Source organism: Leptosomus discolor, chromosome 5 (genome assembly GCF_034619465.1).
Source record: "Leptosomus discolor isolate bLepDis1 chromosome 5, bLepDis1.hap2, whole genome shotgun sequence".
Classification (NCBI taxonomy): domain Eukaryota; kingdom Metazoa; phylum Chordata; class Aves; order Leptosomiformes; family Leptosomidae; genus Leptosomus; species Leptosomus discolor.
In genome coordinates, this window is record NC_141395.1 from 12,527,075 (window position 1) to 12,545,859 (window position 18,785).

At 41.3% G+C, this 18,785-nt stretch overlaps 1 protein-coding gene across 1 annotated transcript in view; it reads left to right on the forward strand.

Moving 5' to 3' along the window:
• Nucleotides 1-18,785, forward strand: part of ADCY5 (adenylate cyclase 5) — a 219,862-nt gene that overhangs the window by 156,838 nt on the left and 44,239 nt on the right. The window contains exons 4-7 of the mRNA XM_086466303.1: nt 5,732-5,843; nt 6,038-6,165; nt 9,578-9,736; nt 10,748-10,889. Coding sequence (XP_086322429.1) covers nt 5,732-5,843; nt 6,038-6,165; nt 9,578-9,736; nt 10,748-10,889 — 541 coding nt within the window. The remainder of the gene's footprint in view (nt 1-5,731; nt 5,844-6,037; nt 6,166-9,577; nt 9,737-10,747; nt 10,890-18,785) is intronic.

The window sequence follows — 18,785 nt, forward strand, 5'->3', positions numbered from 1 at the left end:
CATTAGAAACACTGATGATTTAATTTAGCATTTTTAATAATCCTACATTTTCAGGGAAACCTGGCTGTGTCGTGTCCCTCCTTTGATAACTCTATTATCTTCAGACGTTTCAGGCTGCACTTCAAAATCATTCTTTGTAGGTGCGTGTGGTTTTTAAATGTCTTATGTGGGTTTCCTGCTTCCCACCTTGTCCTTAGCTCTTCCTATTCCTTACGTCATCCTTTGCTTTCTGCCCAGATCTATCCCCTTCCTGCACTCTTGTTAAGAACTTTCTCCTTTGCCATCTGAAAGATCCTGTGATGTGATACCCTTCTGCCTCAGTGCACATTAGCAGTGCAGTCACAACAAGGATCACCTGAATTACAGGAGCTGGTTTTAAATGACCTGCAGTGGTAGGACCCAAGGTGCAGTGGGATGGACCTGAGCACAGACTGTGAAAGCAGCCCGAGCCCGGGAGGCTCACGCTGCTGATCTCTGGGGTGTTGCACTGAAGCTCCTGCTGGTACCTGAGCTGCCTGTCCATGTGTATCTTAACTATTCTGTGAATGCGTTACAGACCAAAAAATGGGAAAGCTGGGCTTAGTACTTCGGGAATTTTCTCCTCCTGGCTCTGCATCTTAGCTGCTCCTCTCTCCATTTCACCTCACTCTGCTTTTGCAGCTATGCAAAGCACTCTGCAAAAAGCATCTAGACTTCCTGCTTATGGAGGTCTCTCAGTCCACCGTGGTGGTGGTTTTGGTAAGAGCCAAGCTCAGGCAGAGCCTGGCATCCTGGCAGCAACTAGAGCTATGCGCCCAGCCTGCGCTGAGCTGCCCATCAGCCCTGGGCTCTTGGAATCAGCAGGAGCTAGTGGCACAGGGATACTCCAGTCCAAGTATCCATCTTTCCTGCTTCCCTGCCTGGGGCTTGGGCAGGAGCAGGTGGGTATCAGGTTGGTCCCTAAGCAGAGAGGAAGATGGCAGGATCTGGAAGCTACTCAAGCTCCTTTTCATCTTTCTTTTCTGTCAGCATCATGAGTACAGCCACAAAACGAAGCTTGCCTTGTACAGCTATGAAGTCTTGAGCCAGTCCTTGCTGGAAATAGGAGCTGAAATGGGAGCTTAGGAAAGTATTCACCTCTACCCTATAACACAGTTTGTGGTACTTTTCAACCAAAATTAAACAGAAATAATTTAAAAAAAAACTTATAAAATGAATGATAACTCCCCTTTTCTTGTCTGTCTTTCCCAGAAATAAACCATTTTTTTGTCTTTTTTGAGGTCATACCCTGGTTAACGCTGGACAAAACCCAATCAGATGGTAAGTCTGAAGGCAGTGATGGAGTGGAAAATATATCAAGAGCTCTGAAGCCATTACAACATTTTAATTACACGCTAAACTGTTTTTTCCATAAAGCAGTAGCCTTCCAGATGAAGAGACTGGGGCCCAGGGCTGATAGTAGCTGCCGATGCCCAGGCTGCAGGTTGTGTGGTCAATCCCTTCCAGTCAGCTTCAGCTAATAGTACTTCTAAACCACTGCCTTATATCTCACAATATTTTATAGCTATGATAATTATTTCATTTGACCTTTTGTTGACCACTGTCATTTACCCCACATTTTGGCACAGGGAAGGCCTATTACTGGCATTGTGCTCCCACTAGCAAGGAAATGCCTTGCCCTCTGAAGACTGACAAATAGTTGGCTTGAGTTGTGCCCTTCATCACAATCTTCCATCAGCATCGTCCTTTAATAAAATCTTTTCATTGCTAAGGGTAGTCTGACATGAAAGACTGAAGGGTGGAGTGAGGGCCTAAGGGCAGTGAGGAAGCTGTGTGTTTAAGCTCTAAGGCTTCTGTCTGGATAAGGTGCACTGGCTGGACTGGGTGCTTCTGCAACCTTATTGCGTGCACGTTGTCTGTGTAAGGAGACACAGTGGGCTTCATTTTTAAAGAAAAGCTCTGACTAAACACAGGATGAGGTTCATGTGCTGTTCCCTGATGGCTATTGTAGGAGAAATCTACTTTTTTCCTAGTTGCTTCTGGGGTGTTGGGTATTTTACGGGAAGAAGGCTGAATTTAAGGATTACTGGGGCTAATAACAAAAGGAAGAGAAGTGGCATGGCACGGCACCATGTACATGGGTCCCCATTCCTCCCTTGTGGGTCATTGGCATGGCTGGGAGAGATAAGCCTAGTTGTCTCTGCTGCTGGAGCTGCTAGCAGGAGTCTGTGAAAGGAACAGATCAGGCAGGAGGAGTAAAATGTGATTTAGTGGCTTTCGGGGGTGTCTGTTGAGAGCAGAGGACAGAGAGGCTTCAGGCTGCATTCCTGTTTCCAAGGGCTGTTTTCTCTGATGGTCATGTGCTGTTCTTTCTCCAGTCTCCTGCCACAAATCTGTCTTTCCCCTCTCTGTCTTCAGTTCCCAGATCACTGCTCTGTCCTCTGCCATCTCGCACGTGGTCCTTTCCATACCCTGATGCCTGTGTGTCCCAGGCAGTGTCTTCTGGTAGCTCAGTGGTGTACCTATTTGGTTGCAGAGGGGGTCACACATCTATCTCAGGCCTGTAATAGAAAATGCCCAGGTGCTTCAAGATGTTCATACGTTACTTGGTTAACTGACATGGAGGAGGGGCAAGGGGATGGACCATGCAGGCAGATACCTTCATGTTAACCACAAAAAATGAGTCACGCAAAGGATTTAACGTAAGCGATTCCAAGTAGGTTTTCATATAAAGAGGAAAAGGCATGTGCCAGGTGAAGTTCTTCCCCTTATTGTCAAGCACCATGTCCATGTTCAAGAGTGAGAAGAGACTTGAAGCATCTAAAAAAATATTTGCAATTCATTCCTTTGCTTTAGATAAAACCAAACTTGTTTTTCCTTGGCTTGCCTTTCAAATATTATCAAACTGGCTTTGCTGAAATTGTTTCAATGATCCCTCTTTCCTCAAACAAAACACTCATTCCGAGAAGCATCTCCTGTAGTAAATGTTGGCTTCCTAACAGGGACATTAATGTTAACTTCCCAATATTGCTACCGGCTCATGTGCAGAATGCATTTCTGATTCCCATCATGCAACCTCTCCAGGTTTTATTCTCATAATAAACCCTTTTGTAGTGCTTGTAATTGTAGTTTTCTAGAACTCAGACAGAGCTGCATGTGGAGCTGCAACTATGTTGTCCTTGGAAGACAAGGATCAGGATGAAGGAGATAGCTGCTGAATTTGAACAAAGAGCAATTTGGTGGTCACCTATAGAAGGTTACAAGTTTGAGAAAATGTTGTAATCAAGTAGTTTCAATTTGAAAAGGAGTAAATCTGTCCGTAGGATAGCTCCATAGGTCTCTGCTGGTTGCTTCATTTGCCTGGTTGAAAATATTTCCACAATTTAACTTCTAGGAATGTCTGATCCATTTATCTGGTGTGATAGTAATGGGGAATGGAGAGAGCAACCTTCGGTCATTTATCCATGTTTATTAGGACACTATGCTAGCACAAATTTTCTGAATCAAGCATGAGAAGGCTCAGAGCATCCCTGTGCAGTATTTCCAGATATACCTATTGCTATCTGAACATCAGAGCAACAATTGCTCTTTATTCCTCCTGGTATAACACAAGGCTGTTACAACATGCACATAAGCAAAGAGTGAACATGTCCACAAGTGATGAATTTGCAATTTGCCCCATGCTGGGAGAGAACCAAGTTACATTTTGTTACTGCCACAAGAACTGGAGACATTTCCTATTCGTGTATTACATATTAACACATACTTAAGTTGCTTAGTGACCAATACAGACATCTCTAAGATTTCAGTTGATTTCAAGTGTATTTCTTTGGGAGGTTTACTTCTATTTGTAAATATGTGAAATCTTGATTTATTTTTTTGTGTATTTTCTCAAGTGTTTAAAAAAATGGCAGAGTATATTTTGATTCGGACATGCCTGCATTCCTGTCTTGATTTTTTTCTTGTACATTTTAGCTTTAGTCTAACGAATAAATATTTAATGCAATATGTTTGGTTGGTGATTTACTGGAATTGATTTATTGGAGTTTCAGGATTTTTGCAAAAAATGCTTGTGAAAACGTTTTTGTTGTCTTTGCTTTCTGTCTGAAGACATTGCAGGGAATTCCAGCTGAAAACATAGCCTCTGCAATTTGCCTAAAACGTGGGAGTTTTATTTTACGAAGAAGAAACAATTCCAAAGTGCTTGTTATTTTCATTTTTCATTTCTCTTCCTATTCAAGTACAGCTTGATGTGATAATCAACTTCAAAGAAGAAATGAACCACTTGATAAGTGTTCCAATATATGAGTATAGCTTATGAATTTTATATTTATATAAATGTGTGTGCATATATACATTTTGTCTTAGATCTGTATAGACATAGTCTAGTGCTTGGTTTACTGAATAGTTTTGAATTTAGCAAAATGGCTGTGTTTGATTGCAAATCAATATTTTCAATGCTGTAATTATCAATGAGACAGAAACTTGTTCCAGTTTAAAAAAAAAAAAAGAACTTTGCAGTACAACATTAAAATTGATTAACTTAAATCAAAGAATCATTATTAATACTTGTAATTCAAATAATTGTACTTTCAAAACAGTCCATGCTGCTTTCAGAGGGCTGTAACGGTCTGTCCTGGGCGGATGGGAGCGGTTCCGTATCCCTGTTGCAATAGCAGAATTTTGCCTCAGTTGGCAAGGGCTGTGCTTGTCGTTTGGCAGAAAGTTGGGTGATGCCTGCTTGCAGCCTTTCTGAGAGGAGCTCCTGAGCACTGTAGGTGTATATTTTTATAGTGTTTCAGGGGCTAAGCCAGCTGGAAGGGGTGGTACAAATGGAAGGTTTCATTTCTGTCGTTCTTTAGAAGCTGAGCAAAAAAAAAAGGGCAATTAGTGAGAAGCGTGTACAGCTGGGAGATGAGTAAAGTCAAATAAATTGGTGTAGATTTCCTTCTCCAGGGAATGAAGAGCATAAAAGCCCGATGGTAAGTCTTCGTGTGAGTGTGTTAGTGCACGGCCAGCCAGCCCTGCTGCCCCCAAACCTGCACCCCAGCAGCACGCGGTGCCGTTGCACCCCGCTTTCTGCATTTATGACATTGCAGGAGCGTGTCTGCCAGGCACGCGGTACAGGGCAGGGTGCTGCCTGCCACAGGGCTAGGGTGTGTGCATGGATGCAGACCATCAAAGCAGGGGTGAAAGCTGTGGGAGACAGGTTAAGGTTATTCATTAGAGAGGGACTTTATTTTGTGGCCGCACTTTGGGAGCAGGGGAAGCAGGAGTGTGGTTTTTCTGCAGCAGAGTAAGACACAGGCAATGTGACTGAGCTGAGAGGTTGAGGAATGTGAACAAAATGGGTAAGTGTTGATTTTATAGTGGGGCTAATTTGGTCATTGTGTAGGAGTGCCTTGTTGTTAATGATGGCTGATAGCATTATCATGCCACTACCACCTCCCAGCATACTGTAAATTTTCTGGACATGGGGCAGGGGTGGCGACATGAAAGGTTTGTGGGGTTTTCTCACCCTTTCTAATCTCTGGAGGGAATGAGGCTGTGCCCCTCAGGGCTTTGCGTGTGAGAGGCTGTGTCGTAAGGTGGCATTAGGGATGCTGATCTCCTGCTGCTATAGGGCTGGAACAGCCCTACATGCCTCCCCATCCTTAGACTTCTACCCCAGAACTTACACACATATCAGCAACTAATTTTGTGACACATTTTGTGACACTTTCTTTTTTTTTTTTTTCTGTTTTTTCCCAAGCATCCTATTTGCGGATATTGAGGGTTTCACAAGTCTGGCCTCCCAGTGCACTGCTCAGGAGCTGGTCATGACGCTGAACGAGCTCTTTGCCAGATTTGATAAGCTAGCAGCTGTAAGTTTTCTGTTATAATTATTTTTTCTTTCTTTCTTTCTTTTTTTTTTTTTTTTTCTGTTGCAAGAATGCCATACTGTGCTGGTCCAGTGGATTTCTGTAAATATTCACTGCCCTAAAAGGCAAGCTATTGCAAGCATGAATATAAGCTGAATACGTCTCTCTCCTTTATTTTTTTTTTAATTTTTTTTTAGGAGAACCACTGTTTACGTATCAAGATCCTGGGTGATTGCTATTACTGTGTGTCTGGTCTGCCAGAAGCAAGAGCTGACCATGCACACTGCTGTGTTGAAATGGGCATGGATATGATAGAGGCCATCTCGTAAGTACTGTATCCCCCATGGAGAATTTCATAACAAATAGCAAGTAGATTCTCTTTCCTGTTACGTTTTCTTTGCATTAGTAGCAAGGTAGCCAAACCAGGGAACTGATGCCAGCAAAAAGGGAGACCAGCTGGAACAAGAAAACAAAATGCAGTAAAGGTTTGACAGCAGAAAAACAGACACTTGAGTCCATTACAGCCACGTGGATATCAGAGAGCTATCTCCTGATGAGAAAGGCAAAGGTTACTGTAATTACTGGAAGTCTCATTCCCAAAGGAGGATTCCGGTGAATTACAGAAATGTGAAATCAGAGGATTAATAATAACTTTATTAAATTTCAGTCACTCTTCACTTAACTGTCTTTAAACCAACTTTTTACTCACCTTGCAATTCCTCTGCTAAGGTCTGTCTTATCTAGTGTAACTAGTCCTTCTCCATGTGTCCCTATGCCAAAAAGGTCAGATTCAAGACTTTCTTACTTTAGTTAAATAAATATAATAATATTGAATATTGTTTGCATCCAGCATGAGCTTTCACAGGCCAATTCTTTCAGAATTCAGGGAGGGAAGATTTATTTGGTCATCTTGAGTGTATGCATGCTTAGGCACTAAGTTCAGTCAGTTTTAGGTGGTAGCTGAGCTGACAGTGATATCTATACCATCCCTGCTGTGTAGAGACTCTGATTCTTTTTCCCTTCTAGTTTTTTATTTTCTGAAAGCATCTTCTAAAGTATCAATGGTACCAACAGAGAAGTAGAAGATCTCTATGCAGTTCTCCTCTCATTCTGTTCAGTAACTTGATGGAGTAACTTCAGTAACTTCATCTTGGTAGAAACTAGAGCTACCTGTTTCCTGAGCTGGATGCAGTACATCCTTACCATTTGAATTTCTGCAAGGACATGAATACACACCCACACTTTTAAGCCTCGTTTTCATAGCACAGATAAGAAGTTTGAAAAGCAATGTTTTCACCCAGGAGACCCCATTCAAAGAGCAGCATGCAACAGCATTCCCTTGGTTTCTATACAGTGTACATTGTTCGGACTTCCTCCCTTTACTTTCCTGGTTTTAAACTCTTGCTTTGCAGCAGTCTCCTTTTGGGATTTGTATGCAAAACACAAAATAAAAGGAGTTGCAAGTAACTAGTTTTCAGTAGCCTTTGAAAGGATGCTATTTCTACCATATGAAGGACAATTAAGTGGCAGGTGACAAAGTATCTTGTCAAACATGAGAAGCAGCAATTCTTAGCCACCAGCTCTACAAAGAAGATACTGTGTACATTGCCCAGAAAAGTCTGACCTTCTGCAGTAGTTGGCCTGATGAGATGCAGAGACCTTGACACCATGCTGTGTAATCCCCCACAAGGCTGAGTAACACCAGGATCTCTAGACTTCATTGATTAACTGCAGCCCACCTTACCTTGAAATAAACATGGAGCTGAAGTGCACTCAGTGTTGGTTTACAAATAGCTCTTCAGCAGCCTTTACAACTTGTTTCCCACTTGATATATGATGAATGCATTTAACAGTCTTATCTCTTAAGTCTGGAAGGTGACTCTGTTCTCACTACCCCTGCTTCCCCCACCCCCTCAAGGATCAAGATAAGAGGTTTCACAATTAAGGTAACCAATAGCTGCTGAACATTTGATTGCAGGCTTCACCAACACTGGGCCCTGCCCGTAGGCTGATTTCATCTGTACACAATAACAGCCAAGGAGTGTTATCCCAGATCAGAAAGATAGAATTATATTCACTGTTCTGCTGGTATAAATGAACTAAAAAAAAAAAAAAAAAAAAAAAAAAGGAAGGTAACAAAGGGTATTTAGTTGGTCTATAAAGGCAAAGTCTGGAGAAAGTCACCTTCTCATCAACAGCCCTTCTGGGAGAAGTTCCCTGGTCTTGTGTCAGTACGGTGGCTTGGCAGAGGGTACAGTAGGGCTTGTAGCACTCGTGCAGCTTGTTCTTCTGCCCTCCCCAGTGCTGTACCCACACTGCAGCTGCTGTTATCCTTGCAAGGGTTATGGCTACAGCTGCATTTTCATTACCCCAGTTCCTGTTGTTTTCCCAAGTAGTGCGGTTGGAGCTCTTTCAGTTCGTAAGCCTGTGGCACCTTACCAATATGCAGCTTCCCTTCCCTACTAGAGAATATCTGCTGTGTGCTAATAAAAATAATGAACATCACTTCAGCGAGTAGATAATGAAATGTAAGATAGGGATTGTAAGAAAAAAGGAACTATAAGAGGGTAGGAGCTATTTCAACAAGAGGTCATCTTGAACAGTCTTTTAAGGGGCATATTACACTGTTAGGAGTGAACTAGAGCCCAGAATTGGTCTATCTTTAATCATTCATTTTAATTAATAACTAAAGCATAAATATTAGATCTGTATTGGTGTTGGGAAGTTGGGATGACATACTTGTCCAGAGGATGTTATCTGGAAAGGACTAGATGAACCTGAAAATCAAAGAGGTCAAAATCTGATAGGTATAAACTACGACTTCATGCTTCGAGGAACTAACAACTCAAAGGAAAGGACTGTGCTATGTGATGTAGGTGAATTTGCCTGCTAAGCACGGACATTCTGGGAATGATGTGATCAGCAATAACAAGAAGCAGAGTTGTTCTGATGGCCTTATCAAGACTTTCCCCTACCCACATTCCTAAATATATTTTCCATGTGAACAGCTCTTGAAGTTAACTTTTGCCCTAAAAGGGCAAAACCCACAAAGTATTCCAGCAGTCATTTTGGGAGTAAGCAAAACCTCATTAAAATCAGAGCTCGAGTATTTGTAGCTGCCTGTTTGGAGTGACTGCAATAGATGTGGTTCTCTGGTTTTGCTGCTCTGACTGCAGCTGTAAGCCCTGCTCAAGCTTTCCAACTGCAGTGGGGTGTTTCACACACATATCGTATTTCATCTGTGGAAGAGTTGTATGCTTGGTGCCATACAGACAAATTAAGATCTCTGAAATCATTTCCTTTTTCTCTTTGCAACATGCTATTACTCTTAATGAGCCTGAGTGCTGGCAGTTTATGTCCAGCTTTGGTATGGAAATCAGAGACCAGCTCTTTATTCCTTTTACTGCCCCAAAGATTTTTTTTTTTATGAGTTCTCAACTTGACCATGAGTTCAGAGTACAGAGATTTACTCCAAGGGCTCCCCTTTCTACATGGATTTACTCCAAGGGCTCCCCTTTCTAATTAGTACTCTGCTTGGCCAGCCAGGCCATCCAAGAGCAGAACAGCTGGTCTGGTTTTGGTTTGTTGTCCTGTTGATATGGGTGAGCAGCACTGTGTGTATGCATGACTAATTTATGGGTCATTATGGATTTTTGTGCTCTGGGTGCAAGTTTGTGCCACCGACTACAACCATGCAGTTCTTAGTGATGTCCTTTTTTTCCCATATCTCTTTTCAGATTAGTCCGGGAGGTGACAGGAGTAAATGTCAACATGAGGGTTGGTATCCACAGTGGAAGAGTTCATTGTGGGGTCTTGGGCCTTAGGAAGTGGCAATTTGATGTGTGGTCCAACGACGTTACGCTAGCCAACCACATGGAAGCAGGGGGCAAAGCTGGGTAAGTTGCTCCATCAAAGGCATCGTGTTAATCTGTGTGTTGTTTTATGCCTGATGTATCACAGTGAGGTGGGGAAATGGGGGACAGAAGTTCAGAGGGTCTGTATGTCTGCTGTAAAATGAACCGTGGGTGTAATGTTTCAAGCATATACAAATGTTAGCAAGGTTATTCTGTTCTGTGTCTACATGTCTTTGGTTATAGAAGGTCTACAAAATCCCAAGATAGGCCTATCCTTCTGTGGTAAGAACAGAATTCCTTCTCTGCGAAACAACTGGTAGATACAACAGGAATAAGCAGGTCTGTGCAAACACTAGCAGACCTGGTCATGGTTACAAAGAGATGTGACCGTATGTTAACTGTGTTTGCTGGAGAGCATCCCAGCTATCGATGGATATTGTATGAAGCATTGTTTCAGGCCAGCCCTTTGTTTTGAAACATTCATGTGAGAGAGCAGAATCGGTTCTTGTTTCACTGCTGTATGGACCAACTGAAGACTGAGTTGACTCCACGAGATAATTTTTCTATATGCCTTTCCATCTTTGCTCTGGAAGAAAGCATAAGACTATATGGTACTCGATAGAATATGTCTACAAGGCACTCTTGTACCACCGTGATTAATGTGATACAACGAAAAAGATACATGCTACAGGATTTATTACATGTGACCGCTAAGTAGACATGCCCTTGTGAAGGGCCTGTATTTGCCAAAAAATAGATCTGCTGTGTGTTAGAACAAAGTGAATAAGAGAATAAGTGCTTTATATCTAAGGAGGTGCTTATAAATGGATGTGTAAGGTGCTTCATGTGAACACCTCTCTCTTTAAGAAGACACCGCCTGGCCCGGTTCCTTTAAAACAGATTAAACTCCTGTACTTCATCTGCAAGAGTAGTGGCATGGCTAAATAAACTGGGGTTTATTGCTTGTTTGTTCCAGTACATGGAATCTGTCAGAACAGGAACTGGCTTTTCAGGTGAGCTTAGAAAACTGGCTTGTCTTTTGTCTCATTCAAGGCGCATCCACATAACAAAAGCAACCCTGAACTATCTCAATGGAGACTATGAGGTGGAGCTGGGCTTTGGAGGGGAACGCAACGCTTATCTGAAAGAGCACAGTATTGAGACCTTCTTGATTGTACGGTGCAGTCAGAAACGGGTAAGACCAAACAAACCAGTGTACATTCAGATACTTTTAAGAACTAGATGGTCTCTAACATACCAATGTAGAGTGAAGATCAGACTTTATAGATGAGTTGACTAGCTGACCTTCAGTGACAAAAATTCCTGTTTCTCTCTCCCCTTCCTGAACTTTTGCATGCATAGAAGGGAGTGTAGTCACCTTCTGCATAAGGTTTCTGCACCAAGTACTTTCTAGTTCTATCAAAGAAACTGTCCTGAGTTGTTTTCAAAATAATTTTGAGGAATGTTGTTAATATAGATATGTAATTTTTGCAATTAAATTTGATGCTTGTACAAGTTCATAAAGAATAGATTAAAACCACAAAGATTTCTTCTCTGTCAGATTACAGACAGAGGTGGTTTTGTCCACCTGCTGACCATATTGCCATGAACATAAAGATTAGAGCCATTCTTACTACTTTTCAGCCTCTGTTTCTGAAGACAGGAAAATCTGGCCCACTGTAATGGTGGATGATCACTGTGACAGTGGGATGAGAGCATACCTACTGCTATGACATGGGTCAGCCTGCACAAAATAAGGCTATTAGGGCATTACTGACTTGAACTAGAGTCAGGTCAAACTTAAGTGGACTTCAGCCAGTATATCTTCTTTTTGTGACACTGCGAATAACAGAAAATAGGTTTATGTTATCACTTGTTTGTATTCTTTTAAATAATAGTAGACTGTAATTCCAGAAAAGGATCTTTTTGGTCATGTAATTGAGCCTAGCGAATATTTCTCTAAGTAATTTCTGCACTATAGACACTAGTTTGCTATTCAAAGTAAGGGCAAGCATATAAAGATTGGCCTGAACTGAAAATAATTTAAAATATTTCTGAATCTAAGACCAATTAAACCTTCCCACAGCTGTAAATATGACTACCATGAGATTAAATGAATTAGCATTTGTGACATATTCCAATATCATGGTTGATTTGAGTAACTATAACATCTATACAGAAATACTTTGCTACCATTTCTCATTTCCTGAGAGAATGGAAGCCTCAAATCTCCTTAATGGATATTGTGTAAAAAATCTCCAAGAAAATCCCTTATCATCTGCTAAAGAGAGAAGCTGATGTTTTGGTTTCTATCTACTCGTAAGATAAATCTTATTAACAATTGTCAATCTTCAAAAGAGGATTAGAGCTTGCAGTGCAAGATTATTGTTTCCTGAGCATCACTGCCTGTCACTGGGCCAGCTGATGTTTATACTTAAACCACTTCTTTGCTGGGTAGATTTAAGAACATAAACCAAATACCCTTATGGTCAGGCCCTGTCTCCTGGGATGGAGAAGCTGTATTGACTTCTTAAATTGTGCACTCACCAAGTTGCCTCATCTTCTTGTGGAGAACTGAAGGTTTCTCTGGAGACAAGAAGAAGACCTAAGATCAGGATTCTGCTCCTCGCTGGTGTAGACGAAAACCTCAAAAACCAGAGACATGGAGCACTTGGGACTTCACTTCATTTTTGAACACAAGGCTTTCCTTTGACTATGAGACTGGACAGAGACACATGAGAGATGTGGATTCCATTCCAGACTTAGATTTTTAGGAACTTGTATATTTCAGCCTTGATTTTCCATGGTAAAATGAAATGTGGTTCCCCCCGCCCCAATTCTTTCACTGCTTTATACGTATTTACTGCAGCTCTGTTACACAGAGTGCCCCTTGGCTGAAGTCTCTAGGTACTACTATAATGCAGCTCTAACATGCTGTATCCCAGAGCAGTTAAGAATTGTGACATGTGCATGGCCTATGTAATTATTGTGCTAAATTGAAACAAAGAAACTGCTACCCAAAGTTGTGGACATTGGTGTTGAGAGTTTGAGGGGCTCCTGGTTTGCCCATACTGCTGCAATTTTTTTGCTCCCATAGCCGTTTTCTGTCCCTTTGTGAATAGTTTAAAGTTCCCTCCCTCTTTAAAAAATCATTTTCACATAATACGAAGATCAGAAGTGAGAAAAGCTTTCTTCTGTAGTCAGCTCCGTCAGTCTTGGATATTGATGCTAGGCAAAGTTCTAGCGTTTCACTTTTTCCTTCCATTTCTGCTTGATTTTAATGACTTGTTGTGGTGTATTTAGCCAGGCTTTCAGTTCATTCTGTTCCAGTAATGGCCATAAAATGTTCACCTAACTTAGTAATGGGTTCCTGTGAGTCGTGTCTGAGTTCCTGCACAGACACAGCACACACAAGGCACAGGATTTTCATTGACTGGAGAGCAGACGCACCGTTGACCCAAGTAACTGCTTGCCTGAGCTATTCCTCAGTTCACACAGGCAGACTTGAATTATCTGAATAGCTGGTCCGTCAGTCCCACCCAACAATACCAGGAGGTACGATGAATGTATAAAATGTAACTGCATCTCTTCCAAACCCTTAATGCTTAATGTTGCCGTGGGGAGCTGTAACTTTGAATTTCCTGTCTTTTTGTTTGTTTGTTTATTTGGCTTTTTCATCATGTTAATGCCATTTCTTTGGCACAGAGTAAATGGGAGGAACGTTTACCTAATATTTTTGTTCCAGGAACTCAGACTAGCTCCTTCTTTGAATTTTTTTTTTTTTTTTTTCCTTTTTAAGGATGCTCTTAACTGGAATATATTTAGTTGAGTTTTAGGGGGAAAAAAGCTAGATTCTGATCCCTCAGTCTTTAAATAACATCCCTAGAGCTGAAAATATAGTCCTTGTTTTTTATCTCGTACACAGAAGAGTTGCTTTCTATTGAAAGAGAATAACTGCAAAGTTTTAAAATCTAGTCTGTTTAGGTTTCTCTCTCCACATCTTTACCTCCAGATTTGCTTTCACCTTTCTGTTTGCCCTGTCCTGTGACTCTGCTGCTCTTGTGGTGAGCCCTTGCCTGTGAAGGCGGTGCTCAGATACCCCAGAGCAGTGCAGGAGTGACTTTATTACTGCAGTGTTACGTTCCTCTAGAAAAAAGTTTTCGTGGGTTTTTTTGAAAGCATAGATCCAAAAAATTTGTTTTCCTTGTGCTTGCTTTCAATTCCTTAAGCTAGGGTTTTGATCATTAAAATATGAATCAGTCTTAACTGTGTGAGATACAAAGGGTGCCATGCATTTCATTGTAATGTGAACCCCTGTATATACACACATATACATATATATAAGTGTGTATGTATATATCTATAAAGTAATTCTTGTCATAAAATTAGCAGGCTCCACTACAAAGGTCTGTTGAATCTTTTGCTGTGGTTTGTTTGCTACCATTAGTGCTAACAGTGGGCTGCTCTAAAACCTGGTTGCTCTGGTGGTCTGGTGTCTGCTGCCAGACATCGATTGTATCCCCTCTCCCTCTCAGCCTTTTTTCTCCTAAGGCAAACTCTTCTAAAGTCTTCTCACAATGAAGAAGAGACAAGCACAAGCTCTCATGGCAAGCTCTTCATTTTTGTGATCATCAGAGGAAACCTTTAGGTTTTGCATAGTTGCATTATCTTGATATCTGATATTTATTCTGTGATGAGCTAATGTGATTCCTGATAATGAAGTGAAGTTTCTGACTGTAATCTCTAAGTGAATGAGCATGCAGTTTGTACACTTGAATGTCTCAGGTCCCATTTCTACTATGTCACTCCTCAAATGTCAGGTGCTAGTATTCCTTTCTGTCTTATCTATCAAATACGACCTCTGCTTTTCTCATTAGCAAAGTCTGTCATTGCTACACCTGGTGTCAGATGTGATAAGAAAAAAATTAAACAAAATCTGCCCCAAGACAAATCATTGAGTAACTCTAATAGTAACTTTCATTCGGCCTAATACTTCCTCATTCAAAACCATCTTTTGCCATTTGACTGGAAACCAGCTCTTTGCCCAGCTTTGTATTCCACATCTGTCTTAGCCATTAGTCTCCAGCACAGCCCTCTGTCAAATGCTCTATGGAAAGAGCAAGGCCAGTGAGAGCTACTGTATTTTTTCTGTTTGGAAAAACTTGGATACTCTCAAGGCTGTTCATCCAAGCCCAGCATTTGCTGCTCTACAAGTTCTGTGTCATGATCCCTGACTAAATAGTTACTAAAAGTATCTGTTAACCAGAGCTGAGATTGCAGTTGGCAGTTTTGCACGGATCTGGGATAGAGGTTGTCCTTCTGACTTCAGCGCATCACACTTAAGTTTTGCTTCCAGCTTAGTCATGTTTTCCTTTTATAACCCTGTGCTTATGATCTCTCTTTACGTTTGCCTTTACTGTGGCAGTAGTGATTATCTGAAGAGAAGTAGTCTGTTCCTTCAGTTCTAGAGTAATGGAGATATTTAAGTTTCTGTTATCCTCGCGTGATATAGGGTGACTTCTGTCCTCATTTACTATTTTTCTTATTCATTTGGATATGTGTTTCTAATGGACTTAATAACTTAGCGTGAAAGAAATGCAAGAATTCTCCAAGGAGATTTTTGCCTTTCCTCCATTACTGTCTTTGCATCTTCATTCTTTATCTGAAAGTCAGTGTTTCCAGATAAACAGCGAATTATCAGCTAGAATTACTGATACTTTTACCGAGATCTTTAGTGATTCCCAAACTTAACCCCGAGGCATTGTAGTGAATTACCCAGCGTTACTCAGTACAATGTCTTTTTCCTTCTGCAGAGTGGTTTTGTTTTATTACACTTCTTTTTTAAGTTTACCCTGCAGACTGTAGCATTCCTAACACACAGCTCTGTACCTTCACCTCCACAACTTTTATATCTGTCCTTCTGCAGTTTATTCAGTCGTTACTGCTATCCTATTGCATCTCAGCTATTCTTACAGTACTCAGCCTAATTATTGTGGTATCCAGTAGTCCCAGTTCTTGAGCTGCCCAAGTTTCTGGAGTTTGTACAGAAGCATGTCACTTGGTAGTTGTTGGCAACTTTCTGCTCTTCTTTAAGATCAGGTGCTGCACTAATTTGCAGAACTGTCACAACTACTCCTCTCATCACTTCTAATCATTAATAAAGCTTTACTCTGAGAAGGGTGGAAAAGTACGTGTTTGGAGGGGTGGGAAACAGACCTCAAGGTGAACAGGATTTTAACAGCACATCAGGTTTACAGCTAGTTTTATTGTCCTCAATGTTGTGAGAAGCCTGGGGAAGTGCTTCGCTTTGAACACAGGAGGCTGTCAACAGATGAGCAATACTGCTGACTAAACATACCGTGCTGAGTGCACAAAGTTGGCAAACTGAAAAAATGTTTCTTTTTTTCTAATGTCTTTCAATTGCAGTAAACATGGGTGTTTCTTTCAACAATAGCAGGTCCACAACTATTTCAGAAAGGATTGTTGATGGTGGCCTTAAAACAGCTCAACAAAACTTTGGCTGAAACTCCTAGAAAAGCAATTCTCATTCTTTTCTAAATAGTGTCCTGGAACTCCATCCAGCTGAAGAAACAAAATGGTCCTTTAAATGTTGTGCATGTGACTCTCCTAAAACACAATCAATCTAATGTGATGATGCCTCAATTTAACAAATCTAATCACAGCTCGGCAGGGTTCCACTGATGTAGATTTATGAAGACAATGGTTTGGAGTATGTAGTGTTGCAAGAAATATTATTCACATGTCAATAAGACTTCAAGAAAAATTAAAGAATGATATGTAGCTGAATTTGAAATGGCTGATCCATGCTCAGATTTCACTGCTTTGTTGCACTGATAGTGATCAATATGTTGGAAAATCCTACCACACACTAAAGAATTAACAGGCATTCTTGATGCAATTGATAAGTATAAGAAAATCCCAGCTATTTCTGCAGTTTTGCTATAGCATTACTGTAGCTCAGTGTGTGGGAACTGGTGGTGGGAACACAATAAAACCTCTGGGAATAAGATTTACAGTCTCTTTGCGAGTCCGAATTTGAAAAGTTCCCACAACAGCTTTCTGGAGTTTAGCCACTGTAAATCTGAAAAACTCATTGCTGTCAGAAACTTTTGCACCTGCTCCCGTTGTTGGTAGTACCTGTAATGAGTAGGACTGGAAGGTATCATCTCTTCCTTTTCTTTATTCTTCTTTCCAGTCATGTTATGCCTTAGGTAGCCCTGTGTGCAAGTTGTCCTCATGCTGTCAATTAGCCAGGAAGAGACAGAGGGGAGATCCACATTACAGACTGTGCTGCTGTATTGTTTTGAACAACAGGACTTTGTTGTTAACATCCGTACTTATTCAAAAACATTTTTTAAAAATCTGATCTTTTGAAAAGTTGAGCTAATTTATTTTCTGAAAAATCACTTGTTCAGTGGGTGATGATAACAACAAACTCTAAAAATGAAGAATTAGAAGGATCACGGTTCCTTCACCAAAAATCCACTCGGCTTGTATATGTGTTTTAATCTGATCGGAAACATTGCTGAAACATAGTTCACAATCCAGTGGAAACCTTTTACAGGGGGAGAGATGAAATACTGCCAAGAGTTCATGTAGCCATGGAAAATTTATGGTGCCTGACCTCATGGTTAGAAACAATCTCAGAAGTATATATTTACCCATTTGTCCCGCCCTTACCTCAACCCAGATGTGGCAATAAACATGTATGAGGTCTTTTATTCCCTTCAAATTAATCAGGTGATGCTTCAGGGTCACCAGCACTAGCTGCAAGTGGAAGGATCACTCACTGGCTGAGAGGGATAGTACATCTGCTTGGATTTTTGGTGCTAAGGCTTTTCTCAAATTCTAATCAAATTTACTAACTCATGGGGGGAAACCTGCTGTGTGTATCTTCTGTTATCTTTTGATGCAAAGGTGTTTGTAATGTAACTAAATAACTTTGCTTTTATAGGTCCCCAGACTAGTTTCAGTGTCTGGGTTTTTTGGTTGCTTTTGGTTGAAAACCCTTCACTAAGTTGTAATAAAAAGTAGTGACAGTGTCACTAGTATTGTTGAAAACAATATATATTGCTTGGAGGTAATGAAACTGTATTTCCTACCAGTTTTCTGGCATCATAGAAGAAAGAAGCATAACTATGAAAAAGATTGCATAACTGAAAAAACACAAGGAAGTGCCACAAATGGTGGCAGAGACCATAAAGAGCAGTAACTTTTAAAACACAAAACCTCAAACCAACTCAAATCTAGACATCAGCATTGCATCACGTTACCGTATTTTTAGAAACATTTAAAACGCAGCTGTCCTGGAGGTTGTCCAGTGGCTCCGTCATGATTGCTCATGTGAAATTCAGCTGGTGCCAAGTGATGGAGTTTTCAGCTTTTGCAGATGAAACAGTGGTGGGTTCCATGCGGGGCAGAGGCGGTGTGGGAGGCACTTGCTGTCCTCGGGGCGCACAGTGTGGGAGTACGTACAAACATCCCGGGGAGCTGACAGCTCACTTAGGTTTGCTCCCACTGAGTTTCCTTGAGACCCTACGCTTGTCATCCTGTCTGGGTAAAAAAAGATCTTTGCTGGCAGCCTGGGGCCGCAGTGACCACTGCTGCTTGCTGCCACGGGGCCAGCCGGGTGTCCAGCACAGGGCTCCTGTCGCAAGCGGCCCTGTGACCCCAGCTAGTGGCCATGAAGCCTGCGGCACTACGTTCCCAGCAACGTTAGGTGCCTGCGTGGTGAGCTTGTGGTCTCATGGGAAATGTTGTCATCGTAGCTGTCTCTCCTTCGCGAGAAAAGAGATGATGATTTCCCATGCTTGTCAATCAGGCAGCTTTCCCCAGCACTGAATTTTAGCAGGCTTTTTCAAATTTCATAACACTTGACATTTAACTCTCTGTTATATATGGAAATAACATCAGGTATTTTGCAAACTCCTGACAGGTACAAGTTACAAGTGAATAGTGGGGAATCAAAATAAACAGGTAGGGAAAGCGGACTCCAGGCAAAAAAAAGATGCAGACCTACCTGTATTGTTGTACAACACTTGAACCAAAATACTAGAGTTTAAAACAACTG